General features: G+C 41.3%; 1 protein-coding gene and 1 long non-coding RNA gene across 2 annotated transcripts in view; one reads left to right on the top strand and one right to left on the bottom strand.

Moving 5' to 3' along the window:
• Nucleotides 1–659, bottom strand: part of LOC135092791 (uncharacterized) — a 19,378-nt gene extending 18,719 nt beyond the window's left edge. Inside the window, exon 1 of the long non-coding RNA XR_010263073.1 lies at nucleotides 240–659. This is a non-coding gene — a long non-coding RNA (uncharacterized LOC135092791). The remainder of the gene's footprint in view (nucleotides 1–239) is intronic.
• A 249-nt stretch (nucleotides 660–908) lies between these two features.
• On the top strand, nucleotides 909–24,970 carry LOC135092790 (ELMO domain-containing protein 2-like). Its single transcript, XM_063991470.1, has 7 exons — nucleotides 909–1,242; nucleotides 3,578–3,723; nucleotides 12,428–12,584; nucleotides 13,257–13,422; nucleotides 17,472–17,569; nucleotides 20,042–20,110; nucleotides 21,283–24,970. Exons 1-7 carry the CDS (start codon nucleotides 1,226–1,228, stop codon nucleotides 21,575–21,577), a joined length of 948 nt encoding a protein of 315 aa, XP_063847540.1. The 5' UTR covers nucleotides 909–1,225; the 3' UTR covers nucleotides 21,578–24,970.
• Nucleotides 24,971–26,146: the final 1,176 nt, after the last annotated feature.

Below are 26,146 nucleotides of genomic sequence, written 5' to 3'. Positions count from 1 at the left end.
ACACCCCCAGGGCTCACTTTAGGACGCCCCGAAGTTCAGACGGCCTCGCGTGCCCCGCCTGCTGGGGTGACACGGGTGGCGATGCAAACCCCACGGCCACACACGCATATTATTGGGCAAAAATTGTATTAAATGTACCTTTGGCACCTATCCAGTTTTGGCTGCCCTCCCCTTTACTTGGCTTTCCTCGGCCACCACGGGCCTCCCTCAGCTTCTACAAGTATGACAGCAACACTCACCATGACTCTGGCCATTTACGCTGCTGACCAGGTGATTAACGCACTCCAGGAGACTGAAAATCGCGTATAATTTGCGTAAAAAGGTTCCCATCTTGGCAGTCACTAGCGCCCCGCCGCCATACTGTTTTCTTTACTCCGTTCATCTTTCATTATTTATTTTGGTTCCGCGTCGTCTACCACACCACTTCAACGACGCCAAATAAATGCCTGGTGCATAATTTGAAATCAAAATAACGAGAATTGTCCCAATCGATAAGCTCGTTTAAGAAATGCAATGGACTTTTTAAGGAAAGTGTCTATTTTCTGCCCCTCTCCCTGCCTGTCACTTTCTTTTGATCCCGCGTGATTATAAACTGCTATTTTTCACGTGATAAAATGGCACAACAAAACATAGGAATGGTAGACTTTATTATGGAAGAATCGATATAGATAATTTGAGAAACATTTGTTGTTTGTTTTGATCTGACGTCATTTCCTCGGCACCTTATCTCGTCTCCACCTTAGCACGGCGCCCTTTAAACTTCAATTACTCATGAATAAACCCTCTTAGACACACACAACACATACCAAACCCCTCCAATGTAAAAAACAATGAATTTATTAACGCATATTATGGATAGAGACACGTTTTTAAGTTATACATAACTAAAATAAAGGCGACAGTCCCAGGTTAGCCAGTAATGTAGAGTGACAGGAGGAGAAACAGACGAGGGTGAGAGAAGAGCGGCGGGAATTACAGCACAACAAAGGCACTGCGGCGAAACAAACCCATGAGCAGGGGAGGAGAGGGAGAGAGTGAGCAGAGGAGGAGGATCTGAGAGGCGGGGTATCTGAAAAAGAAGAAGCGGAGGAGAGAAGAGTAGCGTGGAGGGAAGAAGGTGACGTTATCGTGAAGGAGTTGAAGAAAGTACTGTACCCTTCCTCCCCCTCTGCTTACTGTAGTGGGTGAAGGGAGCGCCGCTCCCTGCCCTTTCCGCTTCCCCGAAATGCTAAGGCTTTCCCTGTGAGTACTGAGTGTGTGTGTGTTTGAAAATAAGGTTGGGACGGGAGGGAAATGGAACGGGATGAGAAGAAAGACAGAAAGGAGAGACGCAATGTGAAGATATTAGAGAATGAAAAGAAATAGGAAGGGAAGAAAAAATAAAATGGAAAGGAAAGAAATGGTGAAGTAGAATGAGAGAGGAATGGAAAAAGTGAAAAGGGAAAGGAGGGAATGCGAAATGAGGGAAAGAAAGGATGAAACGAAACAGGAAAACAGAAAAGGAATGAAATGGAAATGTAAGGAAGGATGGAACAAAATGGTTGAAATGATGGAGTGAAAAATGAAGGAAGCATGGAATGAAATGGAAGAAATAATGAGAGGGAAATGAAAGCAAGGAAGAAATGGAAGAAGATTGGAAGTAGAAGTATTATAATATATATATAGTGTTTGTTATTTATTGTGTATTAGGTTTTCAGGCACTCTACAAAGCCTTGGATTATAAACACTTATATATTGTCCTTGAATATTACAATAATAACATATTAACAAACATTCTCTCTCTCTCTCTCTCTCTCTCTCTCTCTCTCTCTCTCTCTCTCTCTCTCTCTCTCTCTCTCTCTCTCACAGACTGCACTGTAAGAATATAAACCATTACATAATTACACAAGTCCTTCATTTAAGACTTCATAATTACATGGTTTGTTTGTGAATAGAAGTTCCTGACAGAATGGCAGGTGAGGTGAGGATAGTTTAGATCAGGTCAAGTCAGGTCAGATGGTTTAGATCAAGTCAGGTTAGGTCAGATGAGGTGAGGTCAGGAGTAGTTTTTGAGGATACACCCCTTGAATTAACCTAACTTAACCCAACCCAACCTAAAGTAAACAACCGAATCTAACCTATCTTAACCTAAATTAAACTAACCAAATCCAGCCTGACCTAACTCATCTAATGTAAACTAACCTAATCTAGCATGACCTAACCTAATGTAAACTAACCTAATCCAGCCTAACCAAGGTAAACCAATCCAATATAACTTAACCCAAACTAAACTAAACTAATCTAATCCAACCTAACCTAACCTAATCTAACCTTTGACCCAACCCAAACTAACCCAATGAAACCTAACCAACCCATGCAAACTTAACCTAACCTAACTCAACCTCTCCTAACCCAGCCTGCTATTATGTTAGGAGTTGTACAGTAATTATACTCCAGTAGGGAATGAAGCTATCACAAAACTATAGGCTTATTTATAAAAATGTTCCAAGCTTGGTATTATTACAGACTCACACTCATCACACTTTGCAGGTAAAACTAAGGCCAGTATTCAGAAACACTTTGCTCTCGCACCACCACTATTGTCAAAGTCCACAGAGAAGATTAGCTGGGTTTTCAAGAGTGTTTCTCCAGTTAGTAATGCAGAAATAGTTGATCTGTCCCCATAACCACAAAAACACTCTTAAAATTCCATGTGAGTTCACTGCCACTATTTTCAAAGGCCACATGGATGATTAGCCAGGTTCTCAAAGGTGTTTCTCCTGTTAGGTGTCACACCAGTCAGTTTCAGCGAAGCTTTGTTCCTTGTGCTGTAAGACTTTGGAACATGCTTGACGAGGGCACATGCACTGCGAGTGATGTGCAAAAATTCAAGTCTGCTTCGAACAAAATCTTGAAGAGTCTAGTCAATTAAACTCTGGTTGCTTTTGCAGCTATACCTGTGATAAATTATGTAACTATACCTGTGATTTTATACCATCAAGTTTTAAGTAGTTATACTACATTTACTCGTGTTGTCTGACATATATTAAATAAGTCAGAATTGTTGATTTTTTTTGTTGAATTTTTTTGTGAGTTTTAATAATTCTCAGTTCGTTGAGGCGTTCTTTATAATTGTTTAACCTATTTTCTCCTCCTGCTCTGATTTCATCCTACTATTGTGCTAATTGCTTTTCCTTTCTTCTTTCTACGGTCAAGGTGGGTGGGGGTTGTCATCTGGCAACTTATAGCGCTTGCGCTCGTCCCACTCTGCCTTCTCCGTTATGTTTAATAATAATAATAATAATAATAATAACAAGAACAAAAAAATAAATAAATAAAAAATCTTTGTAATCTCACCAGGACTGTTTTCAAAGGCCACAGGAATGATTAACTGGGTTCTCAAAAGTGTTTCTCCAGTTATAAATAATACCATTAATGAGAATAATGATAATAATAACTACAACAATACAATTAACAATATTAAAAAACACGCAACACCACTCACTCTCCCTCCCTGTCTCTCTCACCACCATGCCACCCCCAACACTACTCCCTCCCCCTCTCTCTCTCTCTGCCTCATCACCGTGCCACCCCACAGGAGGATGTTCGGGCTGGTGTGGGTGACAGTGTACTGGTGGGTGCGGCCGATGGTGAAGTGGCTGCTGCGGCGCACCACGGGGCTGTGTGAGCTGCAGCGCGTGTGTTATGGCGAGCAGAGAGGAGCACAACGCACACAGGGAGTAGGTGAGTGGTCTTGTGTGTACCTGCTTGTGTGTGTGTGTGTGTGTGTGTGTGTGTGTGTGTGTGTGTGTGTGTGTGTGTGTGTGTGTGTGTGTGTGTGTGTGTGTGTGTGTGTGTGTGTGTGGCCTTGTGTGTACCTACTTGTGTGTGTGTGTGTGTGTGTGTGTGGCCTTGTGTGTACCTACTTGTGTGTGTGTGTGTGTGTGTGTGTGTGTGTGTGTGTGTGTGTGTGTGTGTGTGTGTACCTACTTGCGTGTGTGTGAGGGGCCCTGTGTGTACCTGCTTGTGTGTGTGTGTGTGAGAGGCCCTGTGTGCACCTACTTGTGTGTGTGTGTGTGTGTGTGTGTGTGTGTGTGAGTGGCCTTGTGTGTACCTACTTGTGTGTGTGTGTGTGTGTGTGTGTGTGTGTGTGTGTGTGGCCTTGTGTGTACCTGCCTGTGTGTGTGTGAGGGGCCCTGTGTGCACCTGCTTGTGTGTGTGTGTGTGTGAGGGGGCCTGTGTGCACCTGCCTGTGTGTGTGAGGGGCCTTGTGTGTACTTGCTTGTGTGTGTGTGTGTGTGTGTGTGTGTGTGTGTGTGTGAGTGGCCCTGTGTATACCTGCTTGTGTGTGTGTGTGAGGGGCCCTGTGTGCACCTGCTTGTGTGTGTGTGTGTGAGAGGCCCTGTGTGCACCTGCTTGTGTGTGTGTGTGTGAGAGGCCCTGTGTGCACCTGCTTGTGTGTGTGTGTGTGAGGGGCCCTGTGTGCACCTGCTTGTGTGTGTGTGTGTGAGGGGCCCTGTGTGCACCTGCTTGTGTGTGTGTGTGTGAGGGGCCCTGTGTGCACCTGCTTGTGTGTGTGTGTGTGAGGGGCCCTGTGTGCACCTGCTTGTGTGTGTGTGAGGGCCCCTGTGTGCACCTGCTTGTGTGTGTGTGAGGGGCCCTGTGTGCACCTGCCTGTGTGTGTGTGAGGGGCCCTGTGTGCACCTGCTTGTGTGTGTGTGTGTGTGTGTGTGTGTGTGTGTGAGAGGCCCTGTGTGTACCTGCTTGTGTGTGTGTGAGGGGCCCTGTGTGCACCTGCCTGTGTGTGTGTGTGGGGCCCTGTGTGCACCTGCTTGTGTGTGTGTGAGGGGCCCTGTGTGCACCTGCTTGTGTGTGTATGAGGGGCCCTGTGTGTACCTGCTTGTGTGTGTGTGAGGGGCCCTGTGTGCACCTGCTTGTGTGTGTGTGTGTGTGTGTGTGTGTGTGTGTGTGTGTGTGAGAGGCCCTGTGTGTACCTGCTTGTGTGTGTGTGAGGGGCCCTGTGTGCACCTGCTTGTGTGTGTGTGGGGGGCCCTGTGTGCACCTGCTTGTGTGTGTGTGAGAGGCCCTGTGTGTACCTGCTTGTGTGTGTGTGAGGGGCCCTGTGTGCACCTTCACCTAGTTGTGGTTTATTTTACTTATTGTATTTATTTGTGCTTACCTAATTCTGCTTAATCTTATTTTATTTCAAAGGCCATAGAGATGATTAACCAGGTTCTTAAGGGTGTTTCTCTTGCTAATAATTTAGAAATCTTGTTAATCTGTCACTAGAACCAGGACTATTTTCAAAGACCACAGAAATGATTCACCAGGTTCTCACGAGTGTCTCTCCTGTTAAAAATTTGTGACTGGAACTGTACTTTACTGTGTGTGTGTGTGTATGTGTGTGTGTGTGTGTGTGTGTGTGTGTGTGTGTGTGTGTGTGTGTTAATGATATAAAAATCCTGTTAAACTGTCACTACAACCATAAAAATAACCTTAAAAACATGTGTAACTTCAACCAGAGCCTTTGAATATAGCAGAGGTGCAGCTTGGAAGTGTTTCAGAGTATGTACTGATGCACCACACACTCACACACACATCACTCACACTGTGGGCCCCAAAATGAGACTAACTAACACTAGAATGCCAACCTGGACTAGACTGACAATGCAGGTAACAAAACTATGCTAACTGTGGGAGTATCTGCATGTGTTTACCTAGTTGTGATGTATGGGAGAGGAGGTTTGCTGGTGCTGCCCTGTCTTTGTATCTCATGGTGTCTAACATTGCCTTAAATTCATGTATCATCTCAGCACACATTACTTTCTCATCTATACATGCATCACTCAATGGGGAAAGCTGGTCAGTGTTGTATTCCTTCAGTGATTATCTTTTTTAATCTTCCTTCCTTCTCCTTTTGTTATCTCTCATGCCCCACTTTGTTAGGTCTTCTCTATCCACCACCTCTATATTCTTCATGATTCTATAAATTGATATCAAGTCTCCTTCCCTTCTTTCTTCCAGCATCATTAATTCAAGTTTGTGTGTGTGTGTGTGTGTGTGTGTGTGCGCGTGTGCGTGCATGCGTGCATGCGTGTGTATGTGTGTAATCACCTGGTTGTATTTACCTAGTTGTAATTTACAGGGCCTAAACTACACTGTCTCCATATCCACACTTGTCTAGTTGTTCCTTCAAGTTGTGCACACTCGCTGCTCCTCACTGAGCTTGTTCCAGACTTTTGTATTTCTCTGTGGGAAACTACATTTTTTTATATTACTGAAGCATCTTCCTTTTCTTAGTTTTTTGCTGTGCCCTCGTGTGCATCTGGTATTTGCTACTTCTCTTTGCAGCAAGTTTCTCATTATCAGTTTCTTCTACTCCATTCCACAGTTTATAAATCAGTATTAAGTCTCCTGTTTCTCCTCTTTGTTCCAGTGTTGGCAGGTTCATCCCCTTTAATCTGTCTTCATATGTTAATTCTTCCAGTTCTGGAACCATCTTCATTGCCATCCTTTGTATCCTTTCTAGTTTTTTTTACATGTTTCTTCTTGTGGGGAGACCACACTGATTCAGTATATTCCATCTTTGGTCTAATCATGGTGGTAATTATCTTTCTCATCATGTCTTCATCCATGTAGTGGAATGCTGTTCCAATATTTCTCACCATTCTCTGTGTATCTTTGAACATCCTTTCTACATGCTTTTCCAACTGTTGACTGTCCGGTATCAACACTCCCAGATCTTTCTCTTCTTGTACTTTTATTATTTCTTCATTTCCCATTTTCTATGTCCATTTTGCCCTCTTTTTACTTTTGCCATTTCCATTACATGAAATTTGTTCACATTAAATTGCATCTCCCATTTCTTACTCCAGCCCCAGAGTTCATTCAAGCCCTCTTGTAGAATTTCAGTGTTTGTTGTTTGTTGTGTGTGTCTTTGTAACTTTACATCGTCTGCAAGCAAACTCATGTAACTCTTTACTCCTTCAGGCACATCACTGATGTAGATCAGGGAAAGTATTGGTGCCACCACTCATCCTTGTGGCACTACACTATTTACTCTTCTCTATTTTGATTTAACATTGCTGGTACTACCACTCTCAGTTTGCTTCCCTTAAGTAACTTTCCATCATTTTTTTTTTTTTTTCCATTTAATCCTCCTATATTTTCTATCTTACATAATAACCTGTTGTGGGGAACTTTGTCAAAAGCTTTTTTTTTTTCTTTTTTTTTTTTTAGATTTAAGTACACAGTGTTTACCTACACATCCTCTCTTGTGTTATATCAGTCACTCTCAAGTAAAAGCTTATCAAATTTGTTATGCATGATCACTTTTGTGTAGAGCCTTATTGTTTTTTCTCTTATTATATCATGTTTTTTTTTTTTTTCTATAAATTCTGTCCACTGCTTCTTCATCACTTTTCCACAGATCTTACATACATACATCATTGATACTGCTCTAGAGTTTGGTGGTTCTTCTTTCTCTCCACTTTTATAAATTGGCACTGTGTGTGTGTGCGTGTCTGTGTGTGTGTGTGTGCGTGTATGTGTGTTCACCTAGTTGTGACAGACAGGCAAGGAGCTATATTCATGCTTGTGCTGACCTAAATAGTGGTACAAGACAGTAAAAGATGCAACATTATGGCAGAGAAAGAGAGAGAGAGAGGGAGTGGTAGCTGTGGACTGTTAGATATGTTGAAAAGATAAGGATAAGGAATAAGATAAGAAACAGATATAAATATTGATGTATTATTCATAAACTGCCACCTGTAAACCCACTGGCTTATTGACACACATCTGTAAACTCTGTTCTCTCACCACAACAGTTTTCAAAAGCCAGAGAGGTGATCAACTGGGTTTGCATGCATGTGTTCATATTGGTAATTTTGTCCACTTCTCTTATGCAAGAGTTAACCAGTACTCTCAATCATTCATCCCTTTCTCTGGTAAACTCTGGAGCTCTCTGCCTGCTTCTGAATGATCTCCTTCCTGTGACTTGGACTCCTTCAAGAGGGAGGTTTCAATACACTTATCCTCTGCTAGATCATTCTATTTGCCATTGCTCTGGGAACTGCCATTTAAATGGGCCTTTTTTATTTAAATATTTATTGTTGCCCTTCACCAGTGGCACTCTTACATTTAAAAAATAAATAAATAAATTTTGTTAATCCCTCCCTCAAACTGTGGAACTCCCTGCCTGCTTCTCAATCCCTCCCTCAAACTACAACTCCCTGCTTCTGTATTCTCTCCTGCCTCTGATTGGGACTGCTTCAAGAGGCCAAAAAAATTATAAATTGAGTTTTCATGCAAAGAGATGATAAGTTGAGTTTTCATGGGTGTATTTTGTGTTGGTAATATAGAATCCTTGTCAATCCCTCCCTGAAACTTGAGAACTCCCTGCCTGATGCTGTATTTCCTCCTGCCCTGGACTGGGACTGCTTCAAGGGGAAGGTTTCAAGACACTTCTCAAATTCTGAATAATCCTTTTCTTGTTGCACTCTGTTGGGACTGAGATCTTCAGTGGGCCTCTTTATATATATATATATATATATATATATATATATATATATATATATATATATATATATATATATATATATATATATATATATATATATATATATATATATATATATATATATATATATATATATATATATATATATATATATATATATTATTGCCAGAGCCCCATCTTACATAAAAAATAGATTAATAGATAAAAAGTCCCTGAAAACCCTTACAACCTATTATTATTATTATAATTATTATTGTTGTTGTTATTATTATTATTATTATTATTATTATTATTATTATTATTATTATTATTATTATTATTATTGTTGTTGTTGGCATTGTTGTTGTTGTTATTTGTAGTAGTAGTAATAGTAGTATTAGTGGTAGTAGTAGTAGTAGTCTGTTGAAAGTAATAGAGGTAGTGACAAAATCTTTAATTAAGTTTGTGGTACTTTGCATCACCTCTTATATTCTTTGGCTTAGCTCTCTCTCTCTCTCTCTCTCTCTCTCTCTCTCTCTCTCTCTCTCTCTCTCTCTCTCTCTCTTCTTCCCCCCACCCTTGGGTGGGCATTATCACAACAATTTATCGTAATAACAATATTGGGTTGTCGGTTATCCGATAATTATTTTTCCCACGTTATTGATTCATTGCAGTTTAGTTCCAAACTCGTGATAGTCAGTAATTTTAGTTTCTGGGACATGAGCATGTTGATGTTTTAAACTTTCAAAATCAAATGCAGTTATTTTAATTAAAACAGTACTTTTTATTAGTGAAGAAACAGGATAAACAATGAATTTTAAGTTTTTCCAAGATATTTCTAGGTTTTCTAAGATAAAGATAAAAATGAAGATTTAGATTTATCAGTATTTTTATTTAAAATATCAAATATTGTTATTGCTAGTATCAGAATTTTGGATTTATTGATTTGTCAGTTGTCAGTTATCAGGCGATAAATTTATCGCCAGTTATCAATTATTGGTTATTGTTGATAAGGTTATCATTATCGATTTATCAGTTATTATGATGAATTTTTTTGTCATCACGTCCAGCTATGCTCTCTCCCCTTTTGAAAGTAACAAGACAGGCACCACTCTGACATATGGGTAGATATTAAGAAAGGATCACAGTCAGTAGTACTGGAATTAGTGTACAGGCCACCAAACAGCACAAAGGAAATTAACACTTCACTATGGCAGCAAATAAATAGAGCAGGCAGGTACAGTCAGGTATGTGTGGTAGGAGATTTTGATTTTAGGAATATCAACTGGAGCCTGATGCTGAGTAACAGTGAAGCAGAGGAATTTCTTAAAGTAATTCAAGATAATTTTTGGAAACAGGTAATCGTAGAACCCACAAGGGAGGAATAATATTCTATATTTAATCCTAACTAACAGGGAGGAAGCAGTCATGCAGGTAGAGGTTGGAGGACAGCTAGGTGACAGTGACTATTGGGAAATTAGGTACAAATTAAAATGGGAGGAAACTTTTAGAAGGAAAAACAACAGTAAAATACATGACTTTAGGAGAGCAGATTTTGAGGGATTAAATAGGTACCTCCAAGGAGTTGACTGGCAATGGATGCAGGGTGAGGTCAGGTCCAGGACAGAGTTGAGAGAGATAAGGCAGGATGAGAGATGTGAGGTGAGGTGTGAGGGTGTAGGGCAAGAGGAGGGAAGAAGTGTTGGGAAAGGGCAGAGGAGGGAGAGAGAGGGAGATATGTGTGAGTATGTTGAAGGGTCAGATCATGCTGAAATGGGAGAGGTGAGGTCATGGTGAATAGATGAGGGAGTGGAAAGGATGGAAGGGGCCAAGGTGAGAGGATTAGGTGAAGTAAATGTAGATGAGTCATAGACAAATTGCATACAGGTCAATTTGCAAACATCCCATATAGAGCAATAAGATCACAGAAAAATGACCCTAAATGGATGACCGTTAGGTTAAAACACTATATAGGGCAGAAGAGAAGTATATGTAAGAGATTAAGGGCAGGGGAAGAGGTTTTAAGGTCACAATATTATGAGTTACTTAGAACAGTCAGGAGGTTAACGAGGAAAGCTAAGGGCAGTTATGAATTAAAGGTAGCCAGCCAGGTGAAGATGGACCCCAAGGGATTTTATCAGGTATATAGGATGAAGAATAAAGAAACTATAGGTCCATTAAAGGCAGCAGATGAGGAACTGGTTAGTTCTGGGGAGAAGATTAGTAAAATTTTGAATGAGTATTTTTTAACTGCCTTCACCCAGGAAAACATGCAGGATATGCCAGATAGTGAACAGATGTTTAGAGCAGATGAGAATGAGAAGCTGACAGATATTACTATAACTAAGGAGATAGTGGAACAAGAGATATATAGGCTAAAAAAGACACCAGGACCAGAGGAAATATATCTCAGAATACTTAAGGAATGCAAAGAGGTTATTAATGAGCTGTTAGTTTCTGTCTTTAAGAAATCATTTGAGTCAGGTGAGGTACCAGTAATGTGGAGGCAGGCTAATTTAGTACCCATCTTTAAGAAAGGAGATAAAACTTTAGCATCTAATTATAGACCTGTCAGCTGGACTTTAGTCCAGATATAAGATGTCATAGTCTAAGAAAGCAATGCACAGAGGCCAGAAACAGGACAAATAGGGTATTAGGATTAATTTTTAGGTAGAAGGCCCGAAGTAATATTAAAGTTATATTTGGCACTGGTCAGACCTCATTTGACAAGGTGCCCCATCAGAGGCTCCTGAGAAAAGTTAGGGCACACAGAATAAATGGGAAGGTGTTAGGCTGGATAAGGTCATGGCTAAGCAACAAGTGACAGAGAGTAATGATAAACAGCTCTAAATCCAAGTGGGGTCAGGTAATTAGTGGATTGTCAAAGGGATCAGTATTAGGGCCATTGTTGTTTTTAATATATATATCAATGACTTGGATAGTGGAATTAGTAGTGATGTTAGTAAGTTTGCAGATGACACAAAGATAGGTAGATTAATTAGGTCCGATTTCATTCATCCTATCTAAATCTGCCTTGCAGGCAGATTTTAGATAGGATGAATGAATGGACAGACAAATGGCAAATGCAGTTTAATATCAACAAATGCAAAATACTTAGTGTAGGTAAAGGAAACCCACACAGTAGGTACACAATAAACAAGGAAACCCTGGTAGGTTCAGGGTACAAAAAAGATTTAGGAGTTATAGACAGCTCTGAACTCCATCTAAGAAAGGAATGCATAGAGGGCAGAAACAGGGCAAATAGGGTATTAGGATTCATTTTTAGATAGAAGGCCCGAAGTAATATTAAAGTTATATTTGGCACTGGTCAGACCTCATCTAGACTATGCGGTGCAGTTCTGGTCTCCACATTAGAGGAAGGATATAGGTCTATTAGAATCAGTACAGAGGAGAATGACTAAAAGGATACAGGGGATGAGGAATATTCCTTATGAGGCAAGATTGAAGCTGTTAAATTTACATTCTTTAGAGAGACATAGGTTAAGAGGGGACTTGATAGAAGTCTTCAAGTGGTATAAGGGTTATAACAAGGGGACGTAAGCAAAATTCTTAGGATCAGCAACCAGAACAGAACAAGAAATAATGGGTTTAAGTTTGTAAAATTTAGGGTTAAGAAAGAGATATGAAGAGATTGGTTCTCAAATAGAGTGGTAGTTGAGTGGAACGGACTCAGTAATCATGTTATTAGTGCTAAGACATTAGGGAGCTTTAAGAGAAGATCAGATGGATTTATGGATGGGGATGATAGGTGGAAATAGGTAGGTATATTTCATACAGGGACTGCCATGTGTAAGCCTGGTCACTTCTTGCAGCTTCCCTTATTTCTTATGTTCTTATGTTCTTCATCTTAATCTTCTCTCTCCCTCACTTCATCAAGCAAACTTCAAACCCAGCACTTCTCTTTCTCTTTCTCTCTCCCTGCTCCGCCAGAGTTCTCCCTGGAGCACAGTCGCACCCCAGAGATCCAGAAGTGCATGAAATACATCGACGGCAAGTGTCAGGAGCGCACGCTGAACCAGGAGTTGATCTACTATGTGGTGTTTGCCATCGTCAAGATTAAGAAGATCAACACACAGGCACATAAAGGGTGAGAGAGAGAGAGAGAGAGAGAGAGAGAGAGAGAGAGAGAGAGAGAGAGAGAGAGAGAGAGAGAGAGAGAGAGAGAGAGAGGCAAGAAGATTAGACAAATTTAGGTGGAAACAGGCAGGTGTGTTTCATACAGGAACTGCCACGTGTAGGCCTGATGGCTTCTTGCTGTTTCTCTTATTGCCTTGTGTTCTTATGGCTCTCCAGAGAACTAACTCCAGAGAACTCATCCCCCTCCCTTCCCACCCCCGACAGGTTCTCATCTCCCTCCCTTCCTTCCCCCCACAGGTTCTCATCTCCCTCCCTTCCCTCCCCCCACAGGTTCTCATCTCCCTCCCTTCCTTCCCCCCACAGGTTCTCATCTCCCTCCCTTCCTTCCCCCCAAAGGATCTCATCCCCCTCTCCTTTCCCCCCACAGGTTCTCATCCCCCACCCTCCCTTACCCCCACAGGTTCTCATCTCCCCCCTCCTTCTCCTACAGGTTCTCATCCCCCTTCCTTCCTTCCCCCCACAGGTTCTTATCCCCCTCCCTTCCCCCCCCATAGGTTCTCATCCCCCTCCCTTCCTTCCCCCACAGGTTCTCATCACCCTCCCTCCCTTCTCCCCACAAGTTCTCATCTCCCTTCCTCCCTTCCCCCCACAGGTTCTTATCCCCCTCCCTTCCCCTCCACAGGTTCTCCGACGTGCTGGGGCAGTGCCTGACGCAGATCTGGGGGTTCCGGCAGCTATCAGCAGAGGTGGAGGCCAAGAGGAGGGAGATGTATGATCCAGCCAACCCGCAGCACGAGGAAAAGCTCAAGGCATTGTGGGAACTCATGATGCCAGACACACAGCTTGAGGTGAGGCTGACCTGAACTGACCTTATTAAATGTAAGAGGAGCAAAAAGAGGCTGAAAAAAAGAAAGGCCCACTGAGGAGTTAGAAAGATAATAAGTGTTATCTGACCTGACCTCCTGATGCAGCCTGACCTGATCTGATTTTTTTTTTTTTAGTGTAAGAGGACCACCAGCCAAGGGTGACAAAAAGAGGCTAAAAAAAAAAAAACATTATGGTGCCAGAAAGGTCAAAAGTGTTATGTTGACCTGACCTTTTTAGTGTAAGAGGAGCACTGGCTAAGGATGGCAAAAAAAACTGAAATAAAAAAAAAAGTCCCACTGAGGTCTTGGGAAAGATCAAAGTCAAGTGTTATCCTGACCTGACCTCCTGAAGTGACCTTTTTTAATGTAAGAATTGCACCAGCCAAGGGTGACAGAAAGAGCTGGAAGAAAGGCTCACTGTAACAGACAACAGCACACAAACAACATGATACCAAAGCCAAAACATTCAATACCAAAGCCAAAACATTCAATACCAAAGCCAAAACATTCAATACCAAAGCCAAAACATTCAATACCAAAACTAAAACATACAATACCAAAGCCAAAACGTTCAATACCAAAGCCAAAACATTCAATACCAAAGCTAAAACATTCAATACCAAAACTAAAACATACAATACCAAAGCCAAAACATTCAATACCAAAGCCAAAACATTCAATACCAAAACTAAAACATACAATACCAAAGCCAAAACATTCAATACCAAAGCCAAAACATTCAATACCAAAGCTAAAACATTCAATACCAAAACTAAAACATTCAATACTAAAGCCAAAACATTCAATACCAAAGCCAAAAACATTCAATACCAAAGCCAAAACATACAATACCAAAACTAAAACATACAATACTAAAGCTAAAACATTCAATACCAAAACTAGAACATACAATACTAAAGCTAAAACATTCAATACCAAAACTAAAACATACAATACTAAAGCTAAAACATTCAATACCAAAGCCAAAATGTTCAGTACCAAAGCCAAAACATTCATTACCAGATACAACAAACGTGTGTCTGTCAGTCAAGCAGCCTGAAAGACAAAGCAGCATACAAACAACATGATTTCACATTAACCAAACTTATAAAATGTACATGAATTTTCCCCAAGGGTTGGTGGAAGTGGTGAGGTGCATAGAGGGGCGCGTGAGTTTGTAAGAGTGTGCACTGCAGAAAGGTGTGTCAGGAAGTGCCATGTATGAAATTAATCTGAATTGAGAGTATCACTATCTGACTATAACATATTCAGACTATAGTATAACTCATATTTTACCTATTCATTCCTGCCATCAAGGTGTTACAGATTGATGTATTGTATGAGTGTATTGCAACCAGACACAACTCACACCTCACAGGGTTGAGGTGTGGCACTGTTTTATTACACATTTGGCACCTACTTAACACTGATTTAGGACTGAATAACTGTCTTCTATGTTTCAATAAAACAAGGGGGACATAAGCAAAATTCTCAAGGTCAGTAATCAGGATAGAACAAGAAGTAACGGGTACAAGATTGAAAAATTTAAGTTCAGGAAAGAGATAGGAAGGAAATGGTTTTCAAATAGAGTGATAGATGAATGGAATGGACTCAGTAGTTAGGTTGTTAGTGCTGAGCCATTAGGGAGCTTTAAAAGAAAATGAGACAGATTTATGAATAGGGATGATAGTTGGAAATAGATAGGCATATTTCTTACAGTGACCGGGCCTGTTGGCTTCCTGCACTAACCCTTATTTTCTTATATTCTTATGTAAATAGAGATCTAACAGTTTTATTCCTATGTTTTTTGTCTTAAAACTAGAGAAGAGTATCAAATATTCATTCTTCTGTAATTAAATATCCAAGATGTGACAGTACGTTAATTTTTCAAAAGCTCTGGGATGACTACTTACACAAACAAGAGGTTCTACAGTGATTTAAAATGTCAGGCATCCTTCTTACTGCCTTGCCATCCACCACACCTCCTCTCAGCCCTCACCCACAGCTAGCCTGTCAGCCATACACCACACCTTCCCTTAGCCATCACCCACAGCCAGCCAGTCAGCCATACACCACACCTTCCCTTAGCCCTCACCCACACCCAGCCAGTCAGCCAGGCTCCTCACCTCTCCACTCTTTACTCTCCCTCTCATTTATGTCAGCAGATCATTTTATTCTTGAAGTGCTCACAAGAAACAAATCCTTTTTTTCTACCTAAGTCCATCAGGTGCTGCTTATTCTCTTCCACTGTAGCTTCTTCCTGTTTTCTTAATCAATGTGCTGCCTGACTGTTTTCAACCTTTTTTCATGTTTGCAGCTAACACCACTTTTCTCCCTCTCACAGTTTTCCTAAGGGGACCTTGCTTAGATCGTATCTCATCTTACTACATCTGCTGCCTCACTACTTGCTGACTGCCTCATTTCTTCCTGCCTTTTTGTTTTTATTTCCAGCTAACACTGCTCTTCTCCCCTGCCTGACCACTCATTGACATCATATCTCACTTCACTACACCTGCTGCTTCACTGTTTTCCTGCCTTTCCAGCTAACACTATTCTTCTCATAATCTGACCATTCACTGACATCATCACATTTTCATCTGCTGTCTCACTTCTTCCTGAGACTTTCAGTTTGTATTCCCAGCTATACTACTCTTCTTTCAATCTGAACTCTCATTTACATCATCACATCTCATCAAAGTACACCTGCTGCCTCTCTGTTTCCTGCCCTCCCCTTCACATCTACAACAAACACAACAAACACTGCCTTTCTCCCTTTCAACATTTCCTAAGACATCATTTACATTGTTATATCTAGTAACTGCATTATTTCCAACGTTTCCCTTCATATCTTGCAGTTACCTAACATTATCCTTCTCACGATTTTCATGGTGTGCTCATTCCCATAATTACTTCTCATTTAAACACACTAACTTGTAATCTTTCCGATCACATCTGTAACTCACACTGTCATTCTCTCACCATTCTTCTGACTTGTTGACATCATTATATCTCATCTCTGTCCCTTTTCTCTCTTATTGACAGGTGCACACACACTCTGGGGCATGCTTTCCTATACTTGTCCTTCTGCCCACACTCTCCTACACCCCTGCCACACATGCCTCTCTCCCTTCCTTACTCTGGAACATGCTGCCTGCACATGCTTCTCTCTCTCTCTCTCTCTCTCTCTCTCTCTCTCTCTCTCTCTCTCTCTCTCTCTCTCTCTCTCTCTCTCTCTCTCTCTCTCTCTCTCTCTCTCTCTCTCTCTCTCTCTCTCTCTCTCTCTCTCTCTCTCTCTCTCTCTCTCTCTCTCTCTCTCTCTCTCTCTCTCTCTCTCTCTCTCTCTCTCTCTCTCTCTCTCTCTCTCAAAGGCACCTCTCTTTTTCTTCAGCCTTTTTTTTGTTTCCCTTGCTCAGAGACCCTCAGGTATAATAATTTATCTATATTCCAGGCTGGCATTCCCACACAGGGCACCCCAGACAAAGCACCACACACACACACACACACACACACACACACACACACACACACACACACACACACACACACACACACACACACACACACACACACACACACACACACACACACACACACACACACACACACACACACACACACACACACAACTGGCCCCATCAGGCCCTGGTGGTGGAAGGGATAGTAGTAATAGTGGTAATAGTAATATTAGTAATAAAACAAGTCTATCTATCTATCTATCTTTCTGTTTGTCTGTTTGTCTGTCTGTTCTGTCTGTCTTCTCATTCATTAAGCACTCAAAATACCTTCTCCACAGGCCCTCCATCTCCTTGCTACTCTCAGGACACTCCATTCTCTCTCTGCTCACTCTCACATCCCAACACTTCTCTCTACACCCCATCTCAGCCTTCTCAGCTCTCCACTCTCCCAGGACTGATGGAAGGCAAGACCACATGCCAATCTTTATGTTCCTCACCCCACGGCAGAGGAATGGTGGAGAGGAAGATGATGTGATGACCCTCCGTGTTAATCCTCCTTACTTTTGTCTGCTCCAGGCTCGAGTTACCAAGCAGTGGCAAATGATTGGCTTTCAAGGAGACGACCCACAGACTGACTTCAGAGGAATGGGTGTGCTGGGCCTAGAGAACCTGCTGTGGGTACCTTTGTGTTGTGTCACCTCCCTCTTCTGTCTGTCTTCAGCCTCCCCCCCCCCCCCCCCTCACTCTCTCTCTCTCTCTCTCTCTCTCTCTCTCTCTCTCTCTCTCTCTCTCTCTCTCTCTCTCTCTCTCTCTCTCTCTCTCTCTCTCTCTCTCTCTCTCTCTCTCTCTCTCTCTCTCTCTCTCTCTCTCTCTCTCTCTCTCTCTCTCTCTCTCTCTCAAATAGGGTTTTGTCTTTACTATGTGTGTGTGTGTGTGTGTGTGTGTGTGTGTGTGTTTATTTATGTGTGTTATTTTTTTATTTTTTTTTTTTTTTATGTGGAAGGGACACTGGCCAAGGGCAACAAAAATTCAATAAAAAAAGGCTCACTGAGATGCCAGTCCCCAAACAGGGTCCAAAATGGCAGTAAAAAAATTGAAGGACGAAACCTCCCTCTTGAAGGGAATGTGTGTGTGTGTGTGTGTGTGTGTGTGTGTGTGTGTGTGTGTGTGTGTGTGTGTGTGTGTGTGTGTGTGTGTGTGTGTATTTACCTAGTTGTGTTGTACAGGGCACAAGCCCAAAATTCATTTTGTCCCATCTCCATAACTATATTTATCAAGTTTCTCTTCAAACATGTGTACACTGCTTACCACAACCACCTCTTCCTTCAAATCATTCCACATTTCAACAGTTCTATATGGAAAGCTGTATTTTCTTGGTCACTCAAACATCCACTCTTCTTTATTTTCTTGCCATGCCCCCTTGTCTGCCTCTCTCCCTCCTCCATCTGTGGTACCAAGTCATTTCCTCTCTATTCTTTCTATGTTGTTTACTAATCTGTGCCTTGTTATCAGGTCTCCTATTTCTCTTCTCTCTTGTAGTGTTGGTAAACCCATCTCAAGTCTTTCTTCACAGCTCAAGTCCTTTCAATTCTGAGACCACCTTTGTCACTATCCTCTTTCCAGTTTCAGTATATTTTTTTTTTCTATGAGGAGGCCCAAACTACTGCTGCATATTCCAATTTAGGTTGTATCATACTTGTTATAATTTTCTTCATCATTTCTTGAACTAAACAGTTAAATGTCACCTTAATGTGTGTTTAACAACCTGTGTGGAGAGCTGAATATTCCTTTTATGTGTCTTTCAGGTGATAGTGTGTCCTGAATCATTACTCCCAAATCTATTTCTTCATTATTTTTCATTATTATTTCTCCTCCCCATTTTGTATGTCCATGAAGGTCTCTTTACTTTTTTCATATTTCCAACACATGGTATTTTCTAGCATTGAATTCTAGTTTTCATCTTTGGCTCCATGCAGGTATCTTGTCAGTATCCTTTTTGTAACTCCTTGCAGTCATTTTCATCCTTTATTACTTTCATTAATTTTGCATCATCAGCTAAAAATGTTTATATAACTATTTAGATCCTCTGTCATATCATTTACATATATTTAAAACATAATAGGTGCCAATAGGTGTCAACACAGATCCTTGCAGTACACCACTTGTCACTCTGTGCCAACTTGAATTAGTGTCTCTGATTACTGTTCTCATTTCCTTCCCTTATAAATAATCCTACTGTTCTCATTTCCTTCCCTTATAAATAATCCTCCATCCATCTCAATGTTGCTCCCTTTTAGGTCCTCCTCCATTCTCTAGCTTACGCATAAGTAAAACTTTATAAAATACTTTTCATTAGATTCAGGTATACAACATCAACCCATCCATCCCTCTCTTGCACTCCATCTAATACTCTTGTATAAAAGCTCAGTAGATTTGTGACAGGATCTCCCTTTCCTGAATCCAAATTGTTTTTCCTGTAATTATCTTTTCATCTTCTAAATATTGCACCCATCTACCTTTAATTACTATTTCACGGAGCTTGCTTTTCACAATACTTGTTAGTGACACTGGTCTGTAATTTAGTGGTTCCAATTTACTTCCCCCTTTGCATATTGGCACCCTGTTGGCTCTTTTCCATTCCCTTGGTGCTTTTCCTTCTCTCTGCAAGCAGTTAATGATATTCCATTTGGGTTTTTCCATTTGTTCTCTGATTTCTTGTAATATCCATCCATTTACTTGATCTGGTCCCATAGCTTTCTTAACATCCAACTCTTCTAGCAGTTTCTTGATTTCTTGTCTTCTTGTATCTCCTGTATTCCCTCATTCTATGAAACCACTTTCAGTGCCACAAATTCGGTTTCTTTGTAAACACAGATTGAAAACTCTCATTTATTAGTGTGTGTGTGTGTCTGTGTGTGTATAGTAAGAAGGTGTGTGTGTGTGTGTGTGTGTGTGTGTGTGTGTGTGTGTGTGTGTGTGTGTGTGTAGTAAGGTGTGTGTGTGTGTGTGTGTGTGTGTGTGTGTGTGTGTGTGTGTGTGTGTGTGTGTGTGTGTGTGTGTGTGTGTGTGTGTGTGTGTGTGTGTGTGTGTGTGTGTGTGTGTGTGTGTGTGCACGCACATTTAGTAATAAGGCATGTATGTTGCAGGTTCTTCGCGGAGCACCACACCAGCGCGGCACGACACGTCCTGGCCAGGTCGCTGCATCCTACCTGGGGGTGAGTGAGTCAGCTGCCTGTGTGCTGCAGGAGACAGGAAGCCTTCACAAACCTGCACAGTCTCAAGGGTGAACAGTCAAACCAGAGTGGACTGTACCTGCAGACTGACAAGCTTAAACAGGGAACTGAACATAAACTTTTCTATTCAGCAATCTTTTGGGAACTGGCAATTTCAAGCCAGTTTAATGATTGGTGGTGGCTGTAGAACAAGAAAAGATGTCTTAGAGTGATTGGTAATTAAGGAAAGATGTACCAAACAGTAGTGAAAGGGTTAAATGGGCCTTTTTTTTTATTTATTTATTCTTTTTATTTTTGTTGCCCTTGGCCAGTGCATAAAAAAAAATTTTAAAAAAAAGGGTTGGGTTTGAAATGTCAAACCAGCATAATGTCAAACAAATCAGACCATTTTAACACCTACTTCAACTCGTCCTGACCTGACCTGACCACTGGGAGGCACACTGGGGTTGCTTGACCTCTCCCAGCACACAGGTCACCGTTGCTGTGTGTTTGTGGCAGCAATGGTGGTGGTGGTGGTGGTCAGTGTTTGCTGTGACCTGTCTCTGTAGCTGTTGGCAGAACAGCCAGAGACAAGTGTGTGGGGAGGAGTGGTAGGTCAACACACACACACACACACACACACACACACACACACACACACACACACACACACACACACACACACACACACACACACACACACACACACACACACACACACACAGAGGGGGGAGGGAGAGGCATGTGGAGAATTAGGAAATGTTTGCAGTTGATTGTGAAAGGAAAAGATGGATGCGAAACACACACACACACACACACACACACACACACACACACACACACACACACACACACACACACACACACACTAGTAACATTCATGGTTGTTGCTTGGTTTTCAGTGAATAGTGTGCTGTTATCACCCTAAAGCAAGAGGACGAGTTTGTGTGTGTGTGTGTGTGTGTGTGTGTGTGTGTGTGTGTGTGTGTGTGTGTGTGTGTGTGTGTGTAAAAGGCCACAGAGATGATTAGCTAGGTTCTCAAGAGTGTTTCTCCAGTTAATAAGATAGAAATCCTGTCAGTGTGTCACTAGACCCACAAACCAAGCTTCCTACATTAGGGAAGGTGCACAGAAAGTAAAAATACCAGGAATTAACATCATCCTCTTCCTGACAGGTATTCCTTTGCCATCGTGGGCATCAACATCACCCACCTTGCCTACAGCCTCCTACAGTCGGGCGCCGCCAAGACTCACTTCTACAACGCCTCCAAGCGGTTCCTGGAGCTGCGAGCATTCCACCAATTCTACTGCCACCTCTTCTTTTCCTTCGACGAGATGTGGCGCCAGGAGAAGCCAAAGGACATCATGGAGTTCTCTCGCATCAGGGACAAGTTTGAGGCGCAGGTTAAGCTGAAACTGAAGAACCCCTTGGCGTTTTTCAAGTGCAATTTTGTGTTGGAGAATGTATAGTGTGTGTGTGTGTGTGTGTGTGTGTGTGTGTGTGTGTGTGTGTGTGTGTGTGTGTGTGTGTGTGTGTGTGTGTGTGTGTGTTTTTCTGTTTGTGTGTGTGAGTGGGGAGATTTTGCAGAAATGTTAGGGAGGAAGGAAGGTAGGAAGGAAGGGAGAGATATTGCAGTTCAGTTCTTATTTAGTGTTTTCAAGTCAGTCTCATCTCAAATTGGTCATCAGGCATCTCTATCTATCTCTATACCAGGCTGGCAATCCCACATGGGGCAGCCCAGACAAGGCACTACACATGCACACACTCACACACACATCATTCTCAGGTATCTCTTTGTCTGTTTGTCTCTCTACCAGGCCAGCAGTCCCACACAGGGCAGCCCAGACAAGGCACCACACACTCACACACTCACTCACACATTATTTTCAGGTACCTGTTTATCTGTATGTCTCTCTACCAGGCCAGCAATCCCACACAGGGTGGCTCAGACAAGGCACAACACACACACACACACTCACACATCATTCTCAGGTATCTCTTTGTCTGTTTGTCTCTCTACCAGGCCAGCTGTCCCACACGGGGCAGCCCAGACAAGGCACCACACACACACACATCATTCTCAGATACCTGTTTATTTGTTTGTCTCTCTACCAGGCCAGCAATCCCACACAGGGTGGCGCAGACAAGGCACCACATACTCACTAACACTTTTAGCCCCATCAGCCCTCAGTGGAAAGGAACAGTCTTGTGACCTGCTGTACAAAATTGTGTTGATCTGTTTGCCTCTTCCTCTTATTCTTTTCTCTTATTCTCTCATTATGCTTTGTTTCATTGTTGTTTTAATCATCTTTTTGTTTGTCCTGTTCTTGTAGTGGTGATATTCACAGTGATGGGATGATGATGAGGATGGTGAAGATGGTGATAATGTTAGTGATGGGAATGATGATAATGAAGATAGTGATAGGACTAATATGATGGTGATAATGACAACAGTGATAAAGATAATAAAAAAATTTAAAAATTTACCAGTAGAGAGGAAAGATGATGGTGATTGAGTGAGTGAGTGATGGTGATGGTGATGGTGATGGTGATAGTGACAGTGGCAACAAGAATGGTAATGATGCATTGAAAGACAGAGAGGAAAGAGGACTAGGTGTGGAGTTTGAGAGAGTAAATGAGTAAGAGTGAGTGAATGAGAGAGAGCAGTGGCAATTTGAGTGAGTGAGTGAGAGACAGCAGTGACAGTTTGAGTGAGTGAGTGTGTGCAGGTAGCAGTGACAGGAAGGAAGTGTGGTGACTCTTGCCAGTGGGAAAACTGAAGAAGACTTATAGTGAGAAGGATGAAGGTCAGGAAAGAGATTGTCTGTCTATTTATCTAAGGACAGTATTCTGAAACACTTCTGTGCTGCATCTCCACCACTTTCAAAAGGCTGTCTTTGAATTGACTTGGGTTTTTAAGGGTGTTTTTACAGTTCTGTTGACAGATTGACAAGATATCTACATTATCAACAAGAGAAACACTCTTGAGAACCGTGCTGATTGTCTCTATAGCCTATGAAAATAGTCATAGGGAAGTTACATGGGTTTTTAAGGGTTTTTTTACAGTTTTAATGACAGATTAGGAAGATTTTTACATTATCAACAGGACAAACACTCTTTAGAACCCAGCTGATCATCTCTGTGGCCCTTGAAAAGTCATTGTGAGAGAGCAAAGTATTTCAGAATATAGGCCTATACACCAGGCCAGCAATCCCACACAAGCTGCCCCAGACAAACCACTACACACACACACACACACACACACACACACACACACACACACACACACACACACACACACACACACACAGCATTCACACTCAGCCCCATCAAGTAGACAACAGAGATTGCCTACCATTAAAAAAAGATCGGTTGATAACCCGTCCAACCGCACAAGGGAAAATTAGAATATAAATGAAGGGAGGAGGAGGAATAACAAAACACCAATAAATACCTTAGACTGATGTTGTGAGGTTGTGATGAAGTTGATAAAAAGAAAGAATATCCAATGTGAGAGAAGAGAAATGTGTTAAATGATGTGGCTTTTATTTAAAATTGTAATAAGCTTAGCACATATACCAGTCTGTCTCTCTCCCCCCCTCCCTCCCTCCCTCCCTGCCCTGATTAATGTGTGTGTGTGTGTGTGTGTGTGTGTGTGTGTGTGTGTGTGTGTGTGTGTACAGAAATAGGGTTGTGATAAGGTCTAGTATTATAATGAATATGTTTCTTTGTGTGTAATTTTTTATCATAACCTTGGCATTATTTTTTTCAATTCTTAGGTTAATGTGTGATTTATTTGTGGCATTATTTTTGTTGTTGTTGTTGTTATTATTATTATTATTATTATTATTATTATTATTATTATTATTATTATTATTATTATTATTATTATTATTTTGTACTTTGGTATTAATGAAATTACATAAACATTGTCTCATTAACTCCTCTCCTCTCACTGACTGTCTTCAGCCTCTCTCTCTCTCTCTCTCTCTCTCTCTCTCTCTCTCTCTCTCTCTCTCTCTCTCTCTCTCTCTCTCTCTCTCTCTCTCTCTCTCTCTCTCTCTCTCTCTCTCTCTCTCTCTCTCTCTCTCTCTCTCTCTCTCTCTCTCTCTCTCTCTCTCTCTCTCTCTCTCTCTCTCTCTCTCTCTCTCTCTCTCTCTCTCTCTTCATCAGTGGCAGCTCATGGTAAAAAAAGATTGGGGGGGGGCTGCAGAATAATTTCAAATTCTAATACTAATGAGGCCGTGCTGTAGGCAGTTTTATTTGAATCAGAAATGTTACATTTCATACCTCATAGGCTCATAATTTAAAATTAATGTGTTGCCAAAGCTATGAGGAACACTTATCAAGTTATTAAGTAGAATATGTTGTATTGAAGCAACCAGGACACTGAAACTAAGCTTTGGTTGTCACGTAGGGTGCTAAAACTGGCTAGTACTCATGAATCACGGACATGATGCACTATTTGTTTAACTAACACAGAGGGAGAATGACACTCACCGCTCAGGGTGCCACGCAGGGCTGAACTGACTCCAGCCGTGCTACAGCCCGGCTGGCTGCTCTCGGGCAGGTTGGCGCTGCGCCAGTCCTGGAAGAAGTGTTTTACTTTGTAATCAACTTATCAAATCTGCTAGTATTTTGTGTTAGAAAATTATAGAAAAAAATGAAAAAAATACTGAATGAATATAAAAGTTTAATATTATTTATTTGTATAAAATTAATTATATGAATGAATCACTCATCTGCCTGGCAAGGCTGAGACAGGGAGGTCTGCAGCCCACCAGCCCTTATGGACCAGCCACCCCTGGTCTTCAGCCTCTCTCTCATTGCTGCAATGTTGCATCTCTTGCTATTTTCTACCACTATTTTCATGCCAACTGCTCTTTTGATCTTGCTAACTGCATACCTCCTCTCCTCCTGCAGCCTCACTGCACAAGACTTTCTTCTTTCATTCCTATATTGTCCACCTCTTTAATGCAAGAGTTCACCAGCAATCCCAATCATTCATCCCTTTCTCTAGTAAACTCTGGAACTCCCTGGCTGCTTCTGTATTTCCTCCTTACTATGACTTGAACTCCTTCAAGAGGAAGGCCTCAAGACACTTAAGATAATTCTGTACCTACCTTTGTACTACTCTCCTTTAGAGTTTGGCACCTTTACTGGGTTTCTCATTATTATTTTTTCATTTGTTTTATTTTTCTCATTCTCATTCCTGTTATTATTCTTTTACTTTTTTACTTTCCTTATTTTCATTTTTCTTCTTCTTCTTCTTCTTCTTCTTCTTCTTCTTCTTCTTCTTCTTCTTCTTCTTCTTCTTCTTCTTCTTCTTCTTCTATATTTTTTTTACTTCCCTTATTCTCATTCTTCTTTTTTTTATTCATCTTCTTACTTTCCTTATTCTCCTTCTTCTGCTTCTCTTTCTTCTTCCTCTTTTTCTTATCTTCTTACATTCCTTATTCTCTTCTTCCATTTATTTTTTTCTTCCTTTTTCCTCTTCATCTTCTTACTTTCCCTATTCTCCTGTTTCTTTTTCCTTCTTCCACTTTTCTTCTTCATCTTATTTTCCTTATTCTTCTTCTACTACTACTACTACTACTACTACTACTACTACTACTACTACTACTACTACTACTACTACTACTACTACTACTACTACTACTACTACTACTTCTCCTTCGTCTTCTTTTCTTCTTGTTCCACCAGCTTTACCTACATAAAAAAAGATGGTGTTTATAACCTTTTCTTGTGGGATGACAGTGATGATGGTGGTGATGGTGATGGCCATGCAGTTTCCTTCACTCATGTCACCATCAATGTTTTCCTTCTCTTTCACACGACCACAAATGCACTATAATTTTCAAGAATATATTTAAGTAGTTTGTTTGTGTCTGGGATTAAAGTTAAGCTCAAGGAAAGTTTACATCAACATAAGGAATGTTGAAAATGTTGTATTGATGTTTAAAGGAAGATTGAGAAATAAAGAATGTTTTAATGTTGTGTTGATGTTTAAGGGAAGATTGAGAAATAAGAAAAATTCA

This window comes from Scylla paramamosain, chromosome 41, assembly GCF_035594125.1.
Source record: "Scylla paramamosain isolate STU-SP2022 chromosome 41, ASM3559412v1, whole genome shotgun sequence".
Classification (NCBI taxonomy): Eukaryota; Metazoa; Arthropoda; class Malacostraca; order Decapoda; family Portunidae; genus Scylla; species Scylla paramamosain.
This window is presented reverse-complemented; position numbering and strand designations above follow the sequence as displayed.

Bases quoted from the DNA above. Each gene is read 5' to 3' on its own strand.
- LOC135092790 (XM_063991470.1), top strand. The intron at 12,585-13,256 runs GTGAGAGAGAGA...TCCCCTCCACAG, and splicing joins AACACACAGGCACATAAAGG to GTTCTCCGACGTGCTGGGGC. The intron at 17,570-20,041 runs GTGGGTACCTTT...TGTATGTTGCAG, and splicing joins CTGGGCCTAGAGAACCTGCT to GTTCTTCGCGGAGCACCACA.